Raw genomic sequence first — 23,218 nt, 5'->3', positions numbered from 1 at the left:
TTGGGATCCATTTTGGCTCTTTTTATGCCCATTTTAGAGTTTGGGGATTTCATTGGAAAAACCCAGACCTTACCAACTTGGCAGACCTTGATTTTGGCACACATGTAACTTTTTTGGTTGCTTTGAACTCTCTAGAATTGGCTTCCAGATTTCTGCCCGTTTATTATTTGAGCATGGAAAGCACTTGAAGCCAGAGGGTTTTTCAAAAAATCGGAATTGAGGTTTTCCTTTAGAATTCTAGCCCAAGAGCACCAGTGTCTTGATTTAAGTAAAACTGTATTTGATGCCAGGGGTGAGGACTGAGGTGTAAACATAGACATTATTTTGAACGTGAATGCATTCTAACAAGTTTACCCAGCAGCTTTCCCTTTCACATTCCAGAGTCTTTCCCAACTGCAAATTTGCGGACAAATGCTTGTTCATCCATCCAAATTGTAAATACGATGCCAAGTGCACCAAGCCAGATTGCCCCTACACTCATGCCAGTCGTCGGACCCCACTGCCACCTAAACCAGGTAAAGATTTATTGCTATTCCAGGTTTTGATGTGGGCTTGCTGGGAAGAATGTGCTGGTGACAGCAGAATCTGATCTAGCGAAACCAAAGGCAGGTTGCTTGTGGGTTTCCCAGAGGCATCCGATTGGCCAAGTTGGGAAACAAGATACTGAACTAGATGGACCTTTGATTGGTGGAGCAGGGCTCTTCTTAGGTTCCTCCTGCCTCTGCTATCAGTTGGGTCAGTTGTTGATTCTGACCTCCCCCCCCCCCACTCCCAGATGGCTGAAACAATTGTTGAAAATGCAACAAAGTAGCACAGCGGCACACCAAACTTGCCATTTGCTAACGACAAAAGAAAAGTCCAGCAGCAAATCCGCTGTGCCAAACCACAGCGTAAAAAGTTTGCAGTGCTCTTCGACAGCTCTGCCTTCCCCCTACCACCACCGCCAAAAAAAGCATAAAACAAAATATGCCAGGCCAACAGCTCCGCCAACCAGTGCATTGCAAACAATGGCGAATGTATAAGATAGAATCATCTTGCAACCATTGGTAGTTGTGTCCATTGCAGTCTGCAGTATGCATGTTTCATAATATTTGGTTGAAGCAGCGCAAGCTGCTGAATGATAATTTAAAAGACATCATGAAGTTGTCTTTTTAATGTAAGAGGAGGCAGGTCCAGGTCTCTGAACTCAGCCCTGTCCCACAAGGACTGACAGCAGCTTGTGGGGTGATGGGAAGGTGCTCCCCTTCTTTGCCTAGCTCATTGCTGCCGCTTCCAGCAAATGTTATGGCTAGCCACTTCCTTGTCCTCCTTGGAGGACCCAAGACTCCCAGTCTCTCTGTTTCTCCTCCCCCCTCCCCCTGCTTTTCAGCTTGGAAACAACTTTGTGGCACAACATGATTTGAGCTGTGTTTTCCCCTTTCACAGACCATGAAATTTTGCAGAAAGCTGTGTTTTGAACACAGATGGAAAAATGGTTATGTGTTTTTGTCAATGTTGCTTCTTTCTGAAGCAATATGAATTTTGGTTTTGAACTGCTTATTTATCCATTATATTTATATCTGGTCTGTCATAATCTTATGGGATTTGCAGCAAATGGATCCTACAGTCTCCCATCCAGACACTGACCAGATCCAGACCATCTTAGTGCAGCAAGGTGGTTGTCTCACTTGCCTCCAGGAACAATTTCCTGCTGTTGAACTTTAGGAATTGAAATTGCAGTCTTTTTAAATGTTGTCAGTACACGTGAAACCATTCGTTGTTTTGTCTGGTATCAGTCACTTCCCTCCTCCATTAATGGGTTTTGCAGCTCCACCTCCAGCACCGCCAACATCTTCTAACAGCCAACTATGTCGATTCTTCCCTGCTTGTAAGAAAATGGAATGCCCTTTCTACCATCCCAAAGTAAGTACCATGTTTTCATTTCCTCTGCAGGGGAGTTTCAAAAAGTTGGGCCGAAGCTTTAAGTGGAACTCATTCTGCGCCCAGGGAATATGAAGTATTAGCCCAGCCTCGTTAAATAATCACTATTAATATTTCCAGCCTTCAAGAGTACCTTACGCTGCGCTTGACAACATCTGTGTACATACATGCACACATGCATTATATACATCAACCAGGAAGGAAGGCTAAGCACAGGTCTTGTTATACTCAAGAAGTAGTCCTAGTTTGCAATTTATTCGCACCTTATTTTAGATTTTAACTATTGTCAAATCCAATTGTGTCCCCCTTCTCCTGTTCCACCCTTCGTCCCTTGCTGTCCAAAGGATCCCCCAACCCTCTGGAGCAGATTTGAGGGACAGCGGTCGGGGACACCGGGGGAAAGGGGGAAATAAGTGAAAATGGACTTCCCCTTCCATTGTAGGATTTGGTTGCCGTATGCATATTCATTCCTTGATGTATGCAGCATCAAGTGGTGATATGCATCTGTGAATGAACCGTCGATAACAATCCAGATGGGAATTTCATATCACCTTATAAATACAATGTTTTTACATTGACTCAGTTCACATGTTCATCAGGTGCTATTCATCAAGTGAATTTTATTGAACTGGTCCTAGGATTTGTAGTAGTCAATCGACCGTAGAAATCTTCCACCCTATGTTAAGATAACCCAAGTCACATATTTGAAAGCTTGTATTAAATGTATGTCATACTTCAAATAGAAATATGCAAGTAGTGTACACTCTATGGATTCGACTAAACAGGCAAAACTGAACTCCCTTGCCATTGCCTTTTCTCAATCCTGTTATTTACTTAGCATTGCAGGTTTAACACTCAGTGTACCAGAGTCGACTGTACGTTTTACCATCCTTCTGTTTCTGTACCACCACGTCATGCCTTAAAATGGACCCGAACTCAAACTAGGTAATGTATTTCTCTTACTCTGTTAAATTGCACATGCTAATCAAACATGAAAATGCACAATCATTTTGCTTAACAAGCTGTTAGGCAAAAACTGTAAGAAACTTGAGTAAGAGCAGTTCTTCATTATATGTTGAAAACTCATTTTTCAGAGTTTTGCCCTCCCTAATTTTGAAATATATGGGGATTGGTGATTTTTAGGGCAGAACGATAATTATCATGACACATTTTCTAATTTTCTGTATTTATTTTTTTCCAGTGAATAATTTGCACAACCCATAATTCACCATTGTACAATGATGGGCGGATACTCACTGATGGAACAAGATGCTGTAAAAGCTATTGTATATGCCAGGCCTTGAATCTATATTGTTTCATAAAATGAAGTCGATTGCCTACTTGAAATGTGAAATTTTCAAAACTTGTATATTTAATAACTGGTTTTACATATTTTTACTGTAAAAATGTCAGTAGGGAAGAGGATTTTGCTTTAACACTAATAAAAATGTCAAGGCACAATTATTGTCCTACTTACGCTGGGCCAGTAAGTTTCTCCTTTTTGCTCACAATTTTACAAATCTCCTTTGGAGCATCCATTCCAAGACTGGGAAAAATTACTGCATTACAAAGAAACTGTTTGTTTTGGGAAATCGTTGTTAAAGTAATATAACTCATATGTGCTTTAAAGAAACCATCATCTTCAGTATAGATTACCTCACCTTTTTTGCCATTTAAATTTCTTTTCTAGAAAAAAGCTCTTAAAAGTAGGGAAATGTTACCAATTTAATGACATCTAAAGTATGTGGATTATGATAGGTCTGGGTCTGGTCAATGCCTGAATGAGAGACCAGCTGGGAAGAAAGGCAAGATATAAATGGAATAAATTAAATAGAACTCTCTTGAATGGAAATCAGGCTGGTGGAGAGATATAACTGCAGGTCAGCTGTCAGCACCCCATCCCAACAGACTGAATTTCCCTCTCCCAGTTTATTCAAATTGGTGTCAAAGCTTGCTACAGCTAGCATTTGAAACCAGATTTTAAAGTTTGACTGTAAACCTGGTTAAGGTACAGTCTGGCTAGCTGTTAAGTTGTTGACGAATCCTTCAGCTTTGCTTTAGAATTCACTCCTGGAAGGTAGTTTGTATGGGGGAAAGAGCATTCTGTCTTCTAAATGCTGTTTAAGGAAAGGCCTAAATTGTATCTGTTGCCTTCATTGCAGTTAGTCTAGATGGCTAGTCTCAGGAGCGAAGGAGTATGGGCAGGCCTGCTAATAAGTCTGTGTATTGAAGTACTGGTTTTCCTTGAAACAGTACTTTACTATAAGGTATATCCTGGAATCTAAATGGCAGAAATGGGTGTTCTTCTGGGCTCCTTAGGGTATAATATAAAAGATTAAGCAGTAACATAAATGTATTTTTTATTAAATCTTTTGTATCTTTTGGGGAACTACATTTTCACAAAAATATACAAAAGATAATATTCTGTACAAATATTTACATTAGATATCGGAAAACAAAAGTTAACTCCACATTTTAAACTCAAGTTTGACCAATATATTCTTGAATTCTGAAATTTAACAACCGAGGAAATTATTTCGAAATCTCTGTTTTCAGATTTTTTTAAATAAAAAACGATTTATTAAAAAAAAAGAGGCTTAACTGATACACTTTTTAAATAACAAATTCTAAGATTATTTGATCACAGGGATTAGCTCTTTATGATGAAAACCCAAAAGAGAACACAATTTGCTACTGTAATAAAGGTCACAGTTAACATACACCTTTGGGTTATAGTTGGACGTAACATTTTGTTGCTGCTGTTAAAGCAAAATGGATCATCTGACAAACACGTTAGAGTGAGATATTGGGGACCTAGAAAATAAATCGCTCCAGGAATTTCAGTGAAATGTGGTAAAACAGACAGTGAAGGGCATAAAAAGCGTGTTGTGTTAAAAAAAATAGGAACAGTGACAAAGCATGGCATTTCTAGTTAATAAAAGCTTCTGCTTTCAATTCATAATGATGAATACTTCAGGGCTTTTGGAAATCGCCTATTCAAATACTTATTTGTAACCTTGTTTATGGAAATACTTTCAATTTGCAGGAAGCTATTCCTGTTTCACTGAGGACAAAACTAGCCAGGAGCTGCCCTCACATGAGAAAAGGAGAGACGACTGCTTCAAGCAGCAGAAACACAGAGGCAGCACATCCCATTTTATATGTTTGTTTCCCCCTTGTTTCCGATAGAGATCTCCTCTCACCCCTTCTTCCTCGGTAGGGAAGGAGGTGCCATTTTGTGGTCCGCCTCAGGTGCCAGAACGTCTTGGGCCAGCCCTGTTTGGCTGTGGCCTAAAACGGCTGGAAGCAGCCTGGCGATATTAAGCCCTTTGTGGCAGAAGCTGACCTTTAATACTGTGCAGCTTAACCTGCAGTTGCCAGTGCTCACTGGCAAAATCGAAAACAAGGTTCTGTTGACCCAATTTCCACCCACATCTCCAATCTGGCTTCAGACAAACCAAGCATCAATAAATCCCTCTAAACACACTTTCCGGTGCCTCTCAGCCTGAGATCCAAAACATTTATTTGGAAGCAAGTCCTGTTGATTTCAGGGCAGCTTGCTTCAAAGTAAGTAGTACAAGGGACGTCAAGTAAGTGGGTAAGTTTAGGTTTCACCAGCATAGTGGGTCGGATAATGCATCCTCTGTTACCACTTGCAATGCACCCTGCAGATGTTTTGTTTGTTGTAATGCCAAAGTTTTCCAAACTTTGCATGTTTTGTATCAGTCCTGTACAGAGGGTCAAATCCAGCCCAGCACCACCCACATGCTAGGTGCTTGACAGCTTTCCTCTACTTTGCGTGGTTCTTTGCCTTCCTGTGCAAGCAGAAAATTTGGTATATCAAATCTGTTGTGGGTCGCCAAACATAGCTGTTGGGACTGGATTTGTTGGGGGTCAGATGTGGCACAGAGCTGATCTCTAAATACAGAGTACTGTATAGGTCCATTTAAATACATAATTTGCCTTCCTTTGTACATCGTATGATTTGGGACCAATTTATTGAATGTTATCAAGTGGTTTAGGACTACAGGTCACTTTACCAGGTGACAGCTGTTAAAACTGTATTCCCTATTAATTTCAAACACACAGAGAGAGAGAGAGGGAGAGAGACAGACAGACACTGGATGAGTTCAAAAGGATGTCTGTTCAGTCCTACAATTATAAATTTTCAGTAAGCATCATCTAGTCTATAGTTTTGCCCTTATTATCTTGAGTCACACTTACAAGAAAAAGCAACTAAAACGTTATATTGTGTGCAAATAAATCAATGTTTTCTAAGCCAAGGTTCTGTATTCGAGAACACTGCAGCAAGGTGAAGCTTTACATTTAGCCACACAATTGTTCTTTTAAATTACTTTAGATGCCCCAAGGCTCCAAAGCACAATCATAATGAAATATTTGCAATAAAATGAAAAACAAAAACAAACCAGGCTTTATCATTATGGAAAAGCGTTGAAAGCACCAAGATTTTTTCAAAAAAGTGAACCACAAAGTCATGTAGTTTGTGCAAGATTTCATGCATTTAGGTTTGGGGTTAAAATAATAATTTACAGAATTCTCAAAATATTCACCAGCCTTCATGGCCATAGCAGGATACAGTCTGGAGTTTAGAAACTAACATTCATGCACCTGAAATATGAATTCTACACTCAACACATTTTGCTTAAAAAAATAGTGTTTTACATCAGACTCTCGAGAAATCTTAATTATGGAATTATATTTTCTTCAGGGGGCAGGGAGTTATTAAAGGATGGTCTGTGGTAATTCCTATTTAGGAGAATCCATGAAAATTGAATTTCTAAAATGGCTACTTTTCACTAGATGCAAAGCAAAATACAGTCTTAGTTAGGGGCAAATGAATGAAATCAATGTCCCCTCAGACTAAATACCGGTGGTTATCCAAATCTCATGGTTCTGGGAAGTGTGAGGCTTGTGCCTCTAGGGGGCACAAACATTTGCCAGAGAGTTTCCAAGAGCTGGGTAGGAGGAACCTGAGAAGGAACAGGCTAGGAATCTGCAATACAGAAAGCTGCTGTGTGCCACAGCCTGTAGACTTTGCAGTGCTAGAGCTGCGCCAGCTTTAAGGCAGTGCGGATGGTTCCCCCGCACAGAGCGCCAAGCCAAGAGGGCACAAATCTAAGAAGATCCATCTGGAGGCACTAAATTTTGGCCCCGCACAGGCCTTGCCATATTTCAAAAGATTACCAAAGTCCGCCTCTGGCTGGATATGTCTTTCTCATAAGTTTTTGTTTCACTCCTGGAGCTCCTTAAGTTGTGCGGCAGCTCCCTACACACTCCCATTCCTATGTGGTTTTTCTACTGCCATTTTTGTTATGAGTTGCATACCTACGCAAGAACAAGTCTGTATGGACTTCTGGGTTTGGTACTATGCTAGAATTTGTCTCTCATTTTGCAACCATAATAGATAGAAATTGCTTGTGGGTAGGGGGGATACCAGTCCAGGGACAGCTGCCTATTTTGTATAAAGGAATAGCAGCCAGCTACAGACCCTCTACACTCCACAGACTGGATTTTTGGAGCTCTTTAAGTGTGTTGTTTGTGAACTGCGCTTGGCATTAGGGCCCTCCTTCCCAGAGATTTCACTATGTGCAAAGGTTGCCGTGCTGTAAAATGCATTTGGGTGGTATTCAAAATTAGTTAAACTCAATATTTTTCATTGTTATTTATTTATTAAATTTGCATACCACCCTTTTCCCAGCGATCGCAGGATGGTTCACAACATAAAAATACAAAATGAGAACACAAAATGCATAATAAAAACAAACCAATAAACCCCCACCCACCCACAAAGACCTTTAAAAGTCCATAGAGTGTTAATCAGCCCAAGGCCTGGTTATAGAGAAACATTTTCACTTGGCGCCTAAAGATAATGTAATGCAGGGGCCGGGTGAGCCTTCGTGGAGAGAGCATTCCACAAATGGGGAGCCACTGCAGAAAAGGCCTGTTCTCGTGTTGCCAACCTCTGGACCTCTCGAGGAGGAGGCACACGATGAAGCGTATCAGATGAGGATCTCGGTAGGTTCATATGGACAGAGATGGTCCTTGAGCTATAGCGGTCCTGAGCTATAACCAGCACTTTGAATTGGGCCCAAAAGCTAATTGGCAGCTAGTGCAGTTGGGCCAGGAACAGTGTAATAAACTCAAACCACCTTTCGCTGATGAGCAACCTGGCCTTGAATTCTGTACCAGCTGAAGTTTCTGAACTGCCTTCAGAGGCAGCCCCATAACACATTGCAGTAATCTAACCTAGAGGTTACCACAGCATGGATGACATAGGTTAGGCCATCACTGTCCAGGAGTGCAGCTAGGCCCCCAGCCAAAGGCTAAGCCACCTTAGCCTCAAGTGACAGCAAAAGATCTAGAAGTATCCCCAAGCTACATACCCGCTCCTTCAGAGAGTGTGTAACCCCATGAAGAGCAAGCAACCTCACAGCCATCTGGTTTAGCAAACCGCCCACTAAGAGTGTTTCAGTCTTATCTGGATTGAGCTTCAGTTTATTGGTTCTCATCCAGTCCATTACCGAGACAAAACAATGGTCCAATCTGCCACACCATAAAGGAGAGGTAGAGCTATGTGTCATCAGCATGTTGCTGATAATGCACTGCAAAAGGCTGGATAACCCCACTCAGAGGTTTTGTGTAGATGTTAAACAGCATTGGAGATAAAATTGTACCCTGAGGCTCCACAGGGCCAATGAGCAGTCCCCAAGCATCACCCTGTGGAAAAGTCCATCCAAGTAAGACCAGAACCACCACAAAGCGGCGCCACCCACTCCTAGCTTGGACAGTTGCCCCAGAAGGATATCATGTCCAATGGTATCAAAAGCCTCTGAGAGGTTGAGAATTGACAAGGACACATTTCCCCTGTCTCTTTTCCAACAGTGATTCCTCGCTTCCATCATACAACGCGGCCAAAGCAGTTTCTGTACGAAAACCAGGCCTAAACACTGATGGAAATAGATCTAGAAAATCAGTTTCCTCCAAGAGCTCCTGGATCTGGTACAGACCAACCCCATCCTGCTCACCCATCCTGATCTGTAACAGACCAGATCAGCCTCCTCATCCACAATCAAATCATGGTTGAGAGAGGTGTTATTCAAAGCTGGCTTGGCATTCAACAATAGCAGCTGCAGACCCCAAGTCTGCTGATAGGACAACCACAATTTCCCAGGCTTGAAGGAGGGCTGGCACATGGCACAGTCACTAACTGCCTGTGCTGTGTGCCCCTTACCAGAAGACCCACTGAAATGGATGTATTCACAGAGTATGCAATTTATACATTACTATTTACTGCTGTAATAAAGATGGAGCCATTTCCTTTCTGGGCAAGGTGATCAGGAGGTTAGTAGTTGACCGGCTGCAGATATTCCTGGAGGAAGCAGGTTATATATGCCCATTTCAGTCTTGTTTCAGGCCCTGTTTCTGCACTGAAACAGTCTTGATTGTCCTATAGGGACTGTGCCCCTATTCATTTTGCTTGATCTCTCAATGGCTTTTGACACCATTGACCATGGTGTCCTTCTGGAATGCCTCAGAAGCATGAGTTGGAGGCACCGTATTATGGTGGTTTCACCCCTATTGGCAGAGACTATTGCTCAACCTCACGGCTTTTGTTCTGTGGGGTGCTGAAAGGGGCTATGCTGTCTCCTGCACTATTTAACATCTTTATGACATGGTTTGGAGCTGTCATCCATGAATCTGGAGCATGGTTTCCCTAGTCTGCCATTGCTAACCTCTCAAGAGTTTTCCATGGCTATGAGTGCTTATGCTCTGCTTAGCTGTTCCAGCACTGCATAGCCTGACCTCAGTTGTCCATGCTCTGGTGACCTCCTGCCTGAACTACAGTAATGCTCTATACATGGGGCTGCCCTTGAAGATCATCTGAGGCTGCAGCTAGTGCAGAATGGCTGCTAGGTTGGATGGGACCATGTGTCACCGGTCCTGAAAGCAGTGCTCAGGCTGTCAGAGCTACTAGGCTCAATGCAAGGTGCTAGTACTAGCACAAAACTCTAAACAGTACCCAAAAGAACACCTGCTCAAGTAACAACCATACAGGACGCTGTGGGGTGTGAAACACAGAGCAATCAAATACAACATTCCTAGAGTGGACATAAAAAGGGGATGTCTGGACCAGCCAGTCAGAACTTCCTGTTTCCTCCTGGGCTTCCTTTACATGTGACCAGAGGTGGACGTGACCTCACCTGTGCAGGTAACAAAATAGCACAGGGGAGGCAGCCATCTGACTCTCTGACTCCATTCCCACAGGCCCTATGATCAGCAGGAGGGGTACTGTTGGTGCTGCTGTTGCTGCGAGCTGCTGCCCAGTTAGCCTTAACCTATGAAGTAACCTTGGTGGTTTCTTGTTTGTGGAATGCCCGTGAGATGCATCTGTTTCTCTCATTATTAACGTTCAGGAGGAACTTAAAAACATTCCTGTTCACCCAGGCATTTGACAGCTGAAAGGTACTGTTCCGGACAGCCTTATAACTACAAGCTGTGAATGTGATTGTTTTAAAATGCTTTTAGACGTTTCAAAATGTTGTTGGATCTTGTTATTGTTTTTAATGTTTGAATATGTTTGAATTTGATTTTTCATAGTATTAAGATGTATTAAGTTTGCTGCCCTGGGCTCCTTACTGAGGAAGTGTGGGATAGAAATTTTAATAACAAGTTGTTACTTGGGTGCCTAATATTTGTTCTTACATAATATAGAACTGTCATTCACACATATACCGTATTTTGTGGTTTTTGAAATGCCTGCTTGGAAAAGGGGACTCATTTTTGTAACTGTTCAATTAGCTTGGCTTCCAGAACATTTCACCATAGTCTCTATTTTATGCAAATGCTTATACATGGAGAGTGGTATCAACAGTTCATGTTTCAAAATAAACTGACACATTTGCGATTATTTCAATCTGAGCTTTCAGCTTGCTGAACGCCTTTGATACAACAGTTATTTACATATCCCTCCACCATGCTCATGAAACAAAATGTAGTGCAGGCCCAACTCATATGATCTTCTCTTGATGGAGAAGAAATAAACACTTGTTTAAGCACCTGTGTTACAACATTGTATGCAAATAGTGGAAATATGACACGTGCTCTTCCCTCCAACACGGAAAATAACATTGGCTGGGTAAGCATGCAGATAAACCCTAATTAGTCCATCCAAATATGGTCTCTCGTTAAATCCCTTCTAATTTATGAGGTGTTAAAAGTGCAAAGCCAAGGCATCTGGTAGAGGGAGGCTGGTAGACCTGGAGGCCTCCAGAGGTTGTTAGACTCCAACTCCATCAACCCCAGCCAATATGGCCAACGATAATGGAATTTGGGGGCTTGTTCTACAAGGTCTAAAGTAACATAACCAGGAGAAGAATTTGGTTTGCTTGTATCACAGTGATTGGTGAGTGCATAGTAGGTTTAGCATGCTCACATGTTTATCCGCATTGTATGAATGTGGATGCTGGGAGGCAAAAAGCCAGAGGTTTTTCACAATGCTGCAGTGAGCCTCTGGCTTGCGCACTTCCCCCTCCTTCTTCCTCTTCCTTCATAGCTGGGAGGTGGAATTTGAAAGCTTTCACTTCTCTTTGTGTTTTTTTTAATTAACTGCAGCTCATCATTTTGTCCAAACCCCCCAAAACATGGTTTAAATAAGCCAACTTCAAAACATGGGTTATGGGTGTTATCATGTATTTGGTTATGAGAAGAGAGTTCTGACATGATATGTAATCAAACTGGCTTTAAAAAAAGATGTTACATTTCCTGGATTGCCGTGTATAATTACTGTACATGGAAAAATAATTCTAGACAATAATCAAGACAATTTTATGTTGTTTAGTTACCCCCAAATAAGTTAAACACTCTGCTGAATGGTTAATCAGCATAGTTATGTCAAAAGATGGATTTCCCCCTCCCCATCCACTTTCAAGCATGCTTTGGGGTAGATCTGGTGTTCACATTAGGGTTTGCGGAAAACTAGAACATAATTTTGTGAATGTTGCATTGGGCAGAGTTTATTCTATTTTTGCATCTCATTATATTGATGTCCCACAATGCACAGGATATACACATTACCCTGATTTAGATAACCTGAACCCAGCAGAAGGCTGCATGGTTGCTGGGATGCTGAATTCTCATTGTTCAGAGAAACAGGGAATGGGCGTGCCTGGCCTCAAATTAGATCTAAAATGTTTCACACAGGAGTCAGGATGCATCTCAGTACTAATCAGTGAGGGAAGTAAAAGAGGGGTGCCAAGACTGTGCATGCAGTGGAATGTGCCAGGGACACAAATGTCACAGAAGTGATTCATTTGTCACCTGCAATTCTCATGTTTATACCTGTACTAAGAAGCACAAACCAGTGTATTCAGAATGTATGCTTATTTTGATGCTTACATTTGGTTGTTAGAACCATTTCAAACATACAGGCACTTGCATTTCAAAAATCTAACTCGCCAACTTGCGTGTAATTTTTCCCTGTGTAGATACGATTTTGACACGGGGTTGCTTTGAGAAAAAATGATCCCAAATGTGCCTTCTGAGGTGGAATCTGTGGGTGCCTGTATGCATGAATGAATGGACTAGCTGTAAGATTATTAGCCGGAGAGCAAGAGATTCAATGAGTCTTATTCTGTGCAAAATAATAATAATTGGTAAAATGTATCTGAAGTATCTATTCACTTTGAATTTACTAATCAATGCTGTGAAAATGCAATTAATAAATCCTATTGCATCTAATGGCACCCCACAGCTTCATAACTGTATAAACATTAACATGAGCAGCCTGGTCCTCATTTCCAGCACAGCTCTGCAAGCAAACACAGCGATTTATCTTTCATTGAGAACACTTTTATTCACAAGGCAAAAACCAGAGTTAGACTTTTAGGTTGTGGGCAAGGCACTCACAATGTGAGCAAATGTTATTCTGCTCACAGAACTAATTTAATGCTTGTGATACAAAAACACTAAATCAGCCTTGAAGAATGGGCTCACGCATGTCTACTAGCATTCACCAGACATGATTACAACCCAAGCCTTAAAACCAATAGAATTCTGCAGGTCCTAGGAACAAACTTAATTCTTGGGACTTTTTTGTGAACTAGATAAACCTTTTGCTGGTTTATCCCTTTTATTTTCTATTTTATTTTCACCCATTTAAAAAAATATTATAGTTTAAGAGCTGCAAGGTGGCTTTCATTTCAGTAATAAAATAAGGAGTCTTCTATTTGAGTGAGAGTCAATCCCCAGTACTTAAACATTCATGCTGAAAGTAAACACAGCAATGTACAGCACTAGGTCAGAAATAACATCTCTTGATTACAAATTCAGGATCTTATTGGGAAACTGTACACTGAGCCAAAACTCACTTCTTCCTTTCCATGTGTTTCAGCATCTGGCAGTGAGTGGGAAACAGATGTAGGATATCTGATACTGCAGTAATGTGACTAGACTCAATACATTTGCAGTGCTCCATCCTTCTGATAGACTCTAGTCAGTCAGGTGGATTGTTGTCTGTTTTTATCAGCACCATTTCTCGAAGCATGCTGGACACTGGAGAATGTCTCTTTGCAATTGTGGGGCACTGATGCCTCTTCAGTAGTGTCCTCTTTGGAAGGTCTCCATGTCTCTCAATGTGGCATATGTACACATTTCCAGACAAATATGCTGTATTTTCAAACAGAAAGTAAGAGAAGAAATAAAAGTTACAGCAAGCTGATAGATTTTAAAAGTAATTTCAATGTATATTTAAAGTTGTTATGCTTGGTTTTTTGCTAGTTCAACATGACTGCTTGTCTTTCAAGCATCTGAGTGTCGGGGTAATTGCCGGCAGGCAGGGCGGGTGACCAGGCAACGACATTATATGTGCCAGCCCATTACTCTTATCTGCGTGCCGCTCCTCAATCTTCTTCCCCAATGAGATTCTGTGACTCATGTCCAGAGACACTGAGCACACATTAGCAGAGAAACGACATCAGCAGAAGCTAGGCTCTGGGGTGTGAGTACTAAGCTACTTTATTTATATACAAAATCAGGACAAAGGAAAACATGGCTCATCTCCTTCTTGCTCTCAAAGAGAAGAGAGAACATAAAAGCAATACAGAACGGAACTTCTGTTCACAAGACTCCAACAATCAGTGCTGGATGTAAAACACAGTCATGTGATTAAAACATTCCCACACGTCTGCACAGCGAGGGAATGGGATACAAACACTGAGTCCATTTTCAGAAAAAGCAGAAAATAATTTGCTTTAATCTGATTTTTTTCTAGCATTTAGATAAAGATTTACATACCTGCTGTCATCTCCGCCAGCACTAACAACATATCTGTCCCCACTTGTAAAACGAATATTAGTCACGTGGGCTGAGTGACCTAAAAATCGTTTATGTTTTGCCTTTGAAATAAAACAAAATATACATGTCATTTTCATTATTTTTAAAATGAGCCCCTAATCCCACAGTATGCATATGTAGAATGATTTTTAATCTGTCTCCCCCACAACATGCTGCTACCATTCACATTACTGCCACACTATCCCAATCTCTCCTGACCCTTTAGAAACAAAAGTGTGGTTCAGCAGCTGGATCAATTTGAAGTTTGCACTGATCCAGCTGCTGAACCACACTTCTGTTTCTAGGTAGAGAACTGCAGAACAGTGATACAGCAGTTGCACATGCATTCTCTTATTTGTTCTCTCAGTGTTGTGCTCCTCCACTGGGAAACAGCACTCTGGGGCTAGGCTGAGTCCAGTCTGCTACTCAACTGTCCACAAAGGGCTGCAACTGCTACTTGTTGCAGACAGCACCTGTGCATGCAAATCTGCTTACATCTTAGAAGGTGGGGCAGCATTGCAGGCTGGCACTACCTTGCCCAATGTTTCCCGATGAGGGGCTGCCTCTGTTGGGGGAATATCAGATGGCGGGGAACCAAAATGGCTCTCTGACGGCCAGGAAAACTACCTGCCAAATTAGCCAATGGCCATGTCAGACCTCTTACATCTGGAATCAATACAGTTGTGGCCTTGAGTCTTGACTGGTTTCTGTACTGGGTCAGGTTGGCAGGGTTGCAGCACCTGGGCACACAACAGCTACTTGCAACAGGTTAGTGGCAAGTTGTATGAATGGAGTCAGGACTGTCCCATTGACTCAAACCACCAAGCAAGCAATGATACTTGTATCTTTCATTTTCCGTCTTCAAAGGACTCCAGAGGTCCTGTTGAAGAAAACTAGGTGGTAAAGAAAAATCTCCTGCAATTTTCCTTCTCCAATTTTACAGTGGTTCACCTTAGTAAAGGAGCTCTCATAATCTTCAATCAAAAGGTTCTTACAAATTTTTCTGGACAAGGGAAGTCGAACAGCTTGACCATGCCAAAGTCATCGCCTGTTACAAGGCTGATTCCCGAGTGAGAAACACAGGCACAATTTACATCGGCTTTCTCAGCATGCCTGGACCAGATTCCAACAACTTCATCTCCTAAAATGCTGAAGCAAAAGGTAGGAAATGGAGCCATTTAAAGAAATACATTTTGAGGATTGATGTAATTTTATTTACTTATTTAAAGTGTTTACATACATTTATTCTATTAAAAGTACAGGATGGTGCACAGCAATTATGTCACAGCACAAATAGTGTCAGAAAAACTACTTATACATCCATAAAACAGGAATTGCATAAATTTCGGCAGGAAATGATGTGGCATATTTTAAGAAAGCTTCAGTATGTCTGGATTTACCTGGTCCAACTGGCCCATGTTATTCTATCAATCACAGTTTGATCCAGGAGCTGTTTTCCTGAAGGCACTTCATAAACTTGCCTTTTGTAAGACCCAGTAGAGACCTATAAGAATTAGTATAGAGTGATACAGTTGCAGATATTCTGAAGATATTTTTGTCTTGAAATACGTTTCTGTTAAGGAACAAATAGGTCAACATATCAAGAGATACTAATCAATATAATTTTCAAAATCAACAGTAAAACCTGGTCCTATGCTATCCTGTCAATCATCCTATTCTTATTCGGATTTGGTTTTCGCTTGAGTCTTGTCATGGTAACAATACTTAACAGAATATTCTAGGAATATAAAAAGTAGTGCATTTCTACAACACAACACAAAAGCTGAATTGTCTTTAAACTGGTTCAGACAGTGGCACCATTCATGAGAATCAGCACCTTTGCATGGAGGTTGCAAATGTGGGTGCTGGCTATTGGCATAATAACAATGGCTTGAAAAGGGGTTCACAAATTACAGTGGTACCTCAGGTTACACTCGCTTCAGGTTACAGACTCCGCTAACCCAGAAATAGTATCTCGGGTTAAGAATTTTGCTTCAGGGTGAGAACAGAAATCACACAGCAGCGGTGTGGCAGTGGCAGGAGACCCCATTAGCTAAAGTAGTGCTTCAGGTTAAGAACAGTTTCAGGTTAAGAACAGACCTCCAGAACGAATTAAGTTCTTAACCCAAGGTACCACTGTACACAGATCCTGGTGGCCTGGTAGACACATGAGGCACTGGTGCTCACAAACAGAAACTTTGCTTAACTGCGCTTCTATGTTGCAAGCCCATTTGCAGCACTGCGCCTTCCCAATGTGCTCTTTGTTATGTCTGAGCCTGTGTAACACATGAAACAAATAGGAGTTTTTAATTCCTGGACATAAACTAACCATCGGTTCCAATATGTATTTCTACTTGCATGTGAGAGATGATAAACAGAGTAAGATACTGGAAATAGTTGTTATTATTATCATTAATTAAATATTTATACAGTGGTACCTCGGGTTAAATACTTAATTCGTTCCGGAAGTCCGTTCTTAACCTGAAACTGTTCTTAACCTGAAGCACCACTTTACCTAATGGGGCCTCCCGCTGCTGCCTCGCCGCCGGAGCACAATTTCTGTTCTCATCCTGAAGCAAAGTTCTTAACCCGAGGTAATATTTCTGGGTTAGCGGAGTTTGTAACCTGAAGTGTATGAAACCTGAGGTACCACTGTACTGCCCTTCATCCAAAGATCACAGGGAAGTTTGCAATATAAAAACACAAAAATACATACCATCGTAACAAACAAAAGCAATACCCCCCCCCCAGTTTAAAAGGGAATGTTTATGAAACAAGTTTAATTTTAAAAAAAAGCTCCCAGTTATATTTACCTGAAGATAACAGCTATCTGCTGAAAAATCCATTTGAATTACAAAACTAGGAATGTCTTTGCAGTAGCTAGCTCGGTTAAGAGTAGGCCCCAATGTCAGGTCATAAAAATCCACTGCATTTTCACTGGAACCCACTGCTAAATAATGAGAATCTGGACTGAACCTATGTAGATAAACAGGTTAAATGAGTTCTTGCTGATGACATTGCATTAAACAAATCTCAAAATATTATTTTTTTCATTTACTTTTTATGCCAGATATTTTGTAAAATGATTGTGGTATAAAATGGAGCAAAGGTTTAAAGCATATGCTATATAAATATGAAATAAAAGACATTTCAATGCTGCAGTTCTACATACATTTATCTTGGAGGAAGCCTCACTGAACACAGTGAGATTTACTTCTAAGTAACAATGTCATCAGATCATGCCTTTTTCATAGTATATATCAAGTGGAGTATCCCCCCCCCCTTTAATCACTAACTGAACCTATCCAAATCAAACTTGGTCATTTCTTAACGATTTTCTCTGCCACAAAATGGTTTTATTCCATTTCAAACATTTTCTCCACGTCAAATAGCATCCTTTTCTCTACATGTTATGCTATTCCTGTCTAGTTCTCTGTTCATCTGTACATAGGATGGTATTCAACTACATGTTTACTCATTTAGTCATGTTCATTAATTTCAGTGAGTCTACTCTGAATAAACCTTAGTTAAACAGCACCTCAAGCATAGACTCTGCAAATGCCACCACTGAAACTGTCAGTAATTTAAGCTCTTGAAAACCTTGGGGTTTCACTAGGGCTTTGCAAAATGTGCATATATATATATATATATATATATATATATTAAAAAAAATGTCTTTCTGGCTTGCACATGCACCCACCAAACAGGTGTCTGTTTATGTCAGCAGTGTGCAGTAGTGGTTAGCAGCACAGCACAGCATTGCTGAGCTGGCTTCACACACATCACTGCCGATTACCATGAGGGGGAGTGGCAAAGCAGTGGGGAGCTTAGTGCAGTGGGCATGAAGCGGCAGAGCCAATCCAATGCTCTTGCCACTTACAATGTGCCAAGTTCCCTGCTGCCTTGCCCCCCCCCCTCATATTGACTGGCAGAGATGTGCAGCATTGGGAAGCCAGGTCAGCAACGCAGACCCACCCCACCCCACTGGCTGCTACAGGTTGTGTGTCTTAAAGGGGCCTAAATCACTCTGTTCCCTTCAAAAAATGGTGACAGGCAGTAGTGTGCACACAGTACATAATTAAGCTATGAATTCACTCCCACAAGTTGTTGTGATTGCCACCAGTTTGGATGGCCTTAAAAAGGAGTTTAGACAAATTCATGGAGGATAAGGCTATCAATAACTAGATCATGATGGTTGTGGGCTGTGAACTTCCAGTATCATAGAATTGGAAGGGACCATAAAAGTCATATAGTGCAACCCCCTGCAATACAGGAATGACCCATGACCCTGAGATTAATAGTTATTTGCTGGGGACATGATTGGACAGAGTGTTGTCACATTCATGTCTTCCTGCTGTCGCATTCATGTCCTTGTGGACGTCCCATATGTACCTGGTTGACCACTGTGGGGAGTGATTGCTGGCATAAATGGGACTTTGGTCTAATCTAGCAGGGGTACTCCTATGTTCTTAATGCTGCATCCTCATGCATGCACATCCACCATATCCAACAAGATGCGGAAATAATAATAATAATAATAATAATAATAATAATAATAATAATTATTATTATTATTATTATTATTATTATTATTATTATTTATACCCCGCCCATCTGGCTGAGTTTCCCCAGCCACTCTGGGCGGCTCCCAATCAGTGTTAAAAACAGTACAGCATTACATATTAAAAACTTCCCTGAACAGTTACAGACAGGTAGCCGTGTTGGTCTGCCATAGTCAAAATAAAAAAATTCCTTCCAGTAGCACCTTAAAGACCAACTAAGTTAGTTCTTGGTATGAGCTTTCATGTGCATGCACACTTCTTCAGATACACAGAAGAAGTGTGCATGCACACTTGTATGTATGTATCTGAAGAAGTGTGCATGCACACGAAAGCTCATACCAAGAACTAACTTAGTTGGTCTTTAAGGTGCTACTGGAAGGAATTTTTTTTATTTTCCCTGAACAGGGCTGCCTTAAGATGTCTTCTGAATGTCAGGTAATTATTTATCTCTTTGACATCTATAATTTTTAGAGAATCCAGAACCACAGCAGGTAAGGGAACATGATATCTCACCTGATGTCCTGAATGGCTGATCTTCTGTCCCTTTTCTTCCCCCATATTTTCAGAGAGTTCACTAACAAGATAATAAATTCTCCATTTTTCATGCCAATAGCCACCATGTCGCCCTCTGGACTATAAGACACAGTGCGTGCTGCGTGGCCCAAATTTACTTTGTTCACCATCTTCTGTGAGAATTGGGTTTTAAAAGGAAGCACAATTAAATGTTTCCATTTATGTACAATGAATATAGCATAGCAAGAATATGTCATGATTTATTTTTAGCTCTTACGTTTACTTAATTCCTGGAAATACATTTAAAAGAAAATATGTACAAGTTTTCTCAGTGGATTTATTTTTCTAAACAATTACGGTATATAGTCTTACTGTAATTTTTATACCTACTTTATCAGCAATATCCCAGAGTCTGACTGTCCCATCTTCTGCAGCAGAAAGGAAAACATCACGAGAAGGGTGTGTTGCTAGTCCCCAGATAGGCCCATCCATGTGGCCATTAATTAGAATGTTACATGCTGCATTTTTCTCTCCAACTTCTATTATTTCAGCATTCTTTGTCCCAACAAGAATTTTCCCCTGGAACAATGTTCAGTTAATGAAAACTATTTTAAAAATAGCATCTGTTGATGAGGGGTAACATGAATCCATGCATAGTAACTTAGAAGTCATGAACATATTTTCACTAAAGGAATTGTTGAAATCATAATAATGTGTATCTGAAGAAGTGTGCAGGCACACGAAAGCTCATACCTAGAACTAACTTAGTTGGTCTTTAAGGTGCTACTGGAAGGAATTTTTTTATTTTGACTGTGGCAGACCAACACGGCTACCTATCTGTGTTGAAATCATGAAAGTATTAAATATTAGGGGGGCAGGATCCTTGCTCACTCTGATTGCCAACCTCCTACTATTTTCCCCATGTTAACCATGAGCTTCCCTTGCAACTACTAAGCTCCCTTTTCACCTTTCCAGTCCTATTTCTGAAGCCTCCTGTACTCCTTTTTTCACCTTCATACTCATTTCCATGCCTCTTCCTCCCTCCTTGTTTTTCACACCCCTTTGCACTGCCTGGTTTTCACCTCTACCTCCTTATCCCCCTTCTCCCACCTTTTTTCAAGTGTCCCTTGCACACAGACCATCTCCATTTCCATGCCTCCTCCTTCTCTCTTCTATTTTGCAGCCCACCTCCCTTTGCACACACACTCTCATTTTAAACATTGGGAAAGAAGTAGAGCAAGAAGGAAATTGGGAAAGACTGTGCTGTACTCATGTTAGCTTTTTGGTGCTAGCTTGTGCTTCTGTGTTGTAGACACATTCGTTCTTTCTGCTTGTTAAAACTTAAAGAACAAAAAGATAACCCTCAGTGTTGCTCCCTTTCCAATCTAATTAGATCTCTCACATTGCTTTAAACCACCACTTTTTCTCTTTCAGTATTCCTCCAGCCCCTCTTTGCTCAAACCTCTCCTATTGTGAAAACTGCCACTTTTCTGCTCTCAGTGTTCCTCTTTTCTTTCTCTCCCGTCCTCAGTACTTTCATGCAGCAGAGAGGATCTCAATATTGCTAGAGTATTGCCCAAGTCAAGAAACAGCATTGAAAGGTACAACAAAAAAACTAAATACCAAAAATGCCAACATGCGTATATGCTTCCTCAACATATTGTGAAGGTCACCAATCTGAATGGCTTTAAATGGGGATTAGACAAAATTCATGGAGTAGTTACATGGAGTAGCTACTAATCCTGATGGCTATATGCTACCTCCACAGTCAGAACACTGGACTACATAAGCCTTTTGTCTAACAGGCTCTTCTTATCTAATATTTGAATAGAATTTTAACAGCTAAGATTGAGAGTATACATGCAGTGATGCTTAGAAACAAACAGAAAAGATAGGTTGCTGACAAATAAGCAAAGATGATCTAAAACCAATATGAACCAACATGATAGATGTTGTCATCTCTTTAAGGAGACCAGCACTTACTTTGCCTCTGCACACAGAGCGAACACAGTCAATTATCTGTCCTGTCTCTAATCTGAAGGCACGACACCGCCTTAACTCCTGATCCCATAGTTTAACTGCTCCACCTTCTTTTGATCTAGTGAAAATAAAGAAAGAAACATTATAGAAAGAATAGATAAAATCACTCAGTGTAAAATGCATGTGTTCAAATCCCATATTCCATTCATTCAATGGATATCACAGTTGAGATTCACAAATGAATAATTAAAACCGCTATTTTAAAATACACAATATTATGTCAGTTTTGCTATCCACAAACTATTTTGCAATGGTTTTAGCTTACTTAAGAGTATGTAATTTTTAGATTTCCACATTTGTCATAGTTGTTAAGCACATGTTTACTATTTTGTAGAAGCTTCTGTTATTTTAACTATTTCATGTCACATTGTAGTTAAGGCTAATATGCTAGCCAGTGAGAGCGTGACTGCTCAACTTTTCACTTCCTTGACTTGGGTATTCATTCCCCTAATCTTAGACATAATCTAGTACATGCTTAACTCTTTCCTATGTAAGAGAAAATGACTGAGGATACTCTTTACTTTATAATACATTTTGTTGCAGTAAGAATATAGGAAAACATAAAGAATACAAGATTATTTTTTAAAGTCAGTCACTCACTTTGAAATGATTATTTTTCTGAAAGGCTTATTAGTATTAAACTAAAGAAGATTGAGTCTAGCAACAAACCATGCAATACTAGTGGGAAACAGGTGAAATCATTGAATTCAGTTTCCTGTTTTACTCATTGTAAATAATTAGGTAGGGAATTTTTCTAACATTTAACAAGAGTTGCCATGGTTGCTGTGTCAGTAAAAGTCACTACTTGCTCTGCTACAGCTAATAGAGATAAATAGGTTTAGGCTGTCAATTTACTTATGTACAAATAATGAATTGTATATACTTAAAAGTAGAACTACCGCAGTGTAATTTACTTCAACACATTTAGGCATTCATTAATATATTTGTAAAATGTATCTGTAAGAAAACCAGACTCACGGCCTCTCCTTGCCTCCTGTTACAATTAAGCCATCTCGTAGTGTTGTGTACATTGCAAATATAGGCCCATTGTGAGCTTTGCCTACAATTCGATTCAATATATGTTCTTTCCAAACACACACATCTCCACTGATTGTACCTGTAAATGTCAAATTATTCTGAAAAGGAGGGAGGGAATGTGTTCATCACATGATTTCAAAAGGGGAAAATGCATATATTTATAATGAAACTACAGGTGGTGCAGAGCACAGTGGACAGAGTACTAACTGTGGCTAACTGCTACAAGCATTTTTTTACCAGTTCAAAATATCTTCAGAAAAATGATTTTTGTTTTCAGTTCAAAATATTGGTTTTACGGTTTCAATACTTTAATGGCCTGGAATCAAAGCACTACCTTCTCCCATATGAACTTGCCTGCCAATTAAGACAGTCCTCGATGGCCCTTGTCCAGGTTTTACCGTTCTCAAAGCCAGTTAAAATGTCATTTTCTCTGGTAGTATCAATATGGAACTCCCTCCCCATAAAGGTTTGCCTTGCACCTTCTTAACATTTTTTTAGGTGTCAGGAGAAGTCTGTCCTGTTCTGTTGCACTTCAGTGGCTTTCTAATGATATTGGAGACTTTCTCGTAAATCGAGTCCTCCTCAGAAGAGTGCGGTGAGATCATCAGGACTGACCTCACTGCTTGTGTGGGTGGGAGCGATTGGATAGCCACAACAACCCTGACTGGTGGTCCCTTCGTTGCTGGGCAAATCTTTCCAACGGGGAATTTTGTGTATTAACCGAGGGACCTTTATATACCACTGTATGTTGCGTAAAGCTTCCTCTTTTCACTTTGTGCACCGGATCACCTGCC

The 23,218-nt window shown here is 40.6% G+C and overlaps 2 protein-coding genes across 16 annotated transcripts in view; one reads left to right on the top strand and one right to left on the bottom strand.

The window, feature by feature from the left end:
* ZC3H14 (zinc finger CCCH-type containing 14) overlaps window positions 1-4,512 on the top strand; it is a 28,257-nt gene extending 23,745 nt beyond the window's left edge. Inside the window, exons 14-17 of the mRNA XM_083501963.1 lie at window positions 382-515; window positions 1,808-1,902; window positions 2,759-2,865; window positions 3,122-4,512. Coding sequence (XP_083358089.1) covers window positions 382-515; window positions 1,808-1,902; window positions 2,759-2,865; window positions 3,122-3,128 — 343 coding nt within the window. The 3' untranslated portion in view covers window positions 3,129-4,512. The remainder of the gene's footprint in view (window positions 1-381; window positions 516-1,807; window positions 1,903-2,758; window positions 2,866-3,121) is intronic.
* The window catches only part of EML5 (EMAP like 5), a 99,602-nt gene continuing 80,649 nt past the window's right edge, over window positions 4,266-23,218 (bottom strand). For 10 of the 15 annotated variants that reach the window (XM_083500657.1, XM_083500670.1, XM_083500661.1 and 7 more), the window contains 9 exons: window positions 22,365-22,522; window positions 21,330-21,444; window positions 19,737-19,925; window positions 19,347-19,519; window positions 17,085-17,247; window positions 15,672-15,775; window positions 15,267-15,420; window positions 14,233-14,333; window positions 12,774-13,605 (listed from right to left, as the gene is read on the bottom strand). Coding sequence is in view for 7 of the 15 variants with exons in the window: in XM_083500665.1 (XP_083356791.1) it covers window positions 13,569-13,605; window positions 14,233-14,333; window positions 15,267-15,420; window positions 15,672-15,775; window positions 17,085-17,247; window positions 19,347-19,519; window positions 19,737-19,925; window positions 21,330-21,444; window positions 22,365-22,522 (1,194 nt within the window). In the remaining 8 variants the exon portion in view is untranslated. Of the gene's footprint in view, window positions 8,554-11,277; window positions 13,606-14,232; window positions 14,334-15,266; window positions 15,421-15,671; window positions 15,776-17,084; window positions 17,248-19,346; window positions 19,520-19,736; window positions 19,926-21,329; window positions 21,445-22,364; window positions 22,523-23,218 lie in introns of those variants that run through there. The other 5 variants (XM_083500662.1, XM_083500656.1, XM_083500658.1 and 2 more) reach the window with 3 other exon arrangements.

The sequence above is a fragment of the Podarcis liolepis genome (assembly GCF_965112155.1).
Source record: "Podarcis liolepis genome assembly, chromosome: 1".
In the NCBI taxonomy this organism is placed as follows: Eukaryota; Metazoa; Chordata; class Lepidosauria; order Squamata; family Lacertidae; genus Podarcis; species Podarcis liolepis.
The sequence above is the reverse complement of the archived record's forward strand: the minus strand, read 5'-3'. Positions and strand labels throughout refer to the sequence as shown.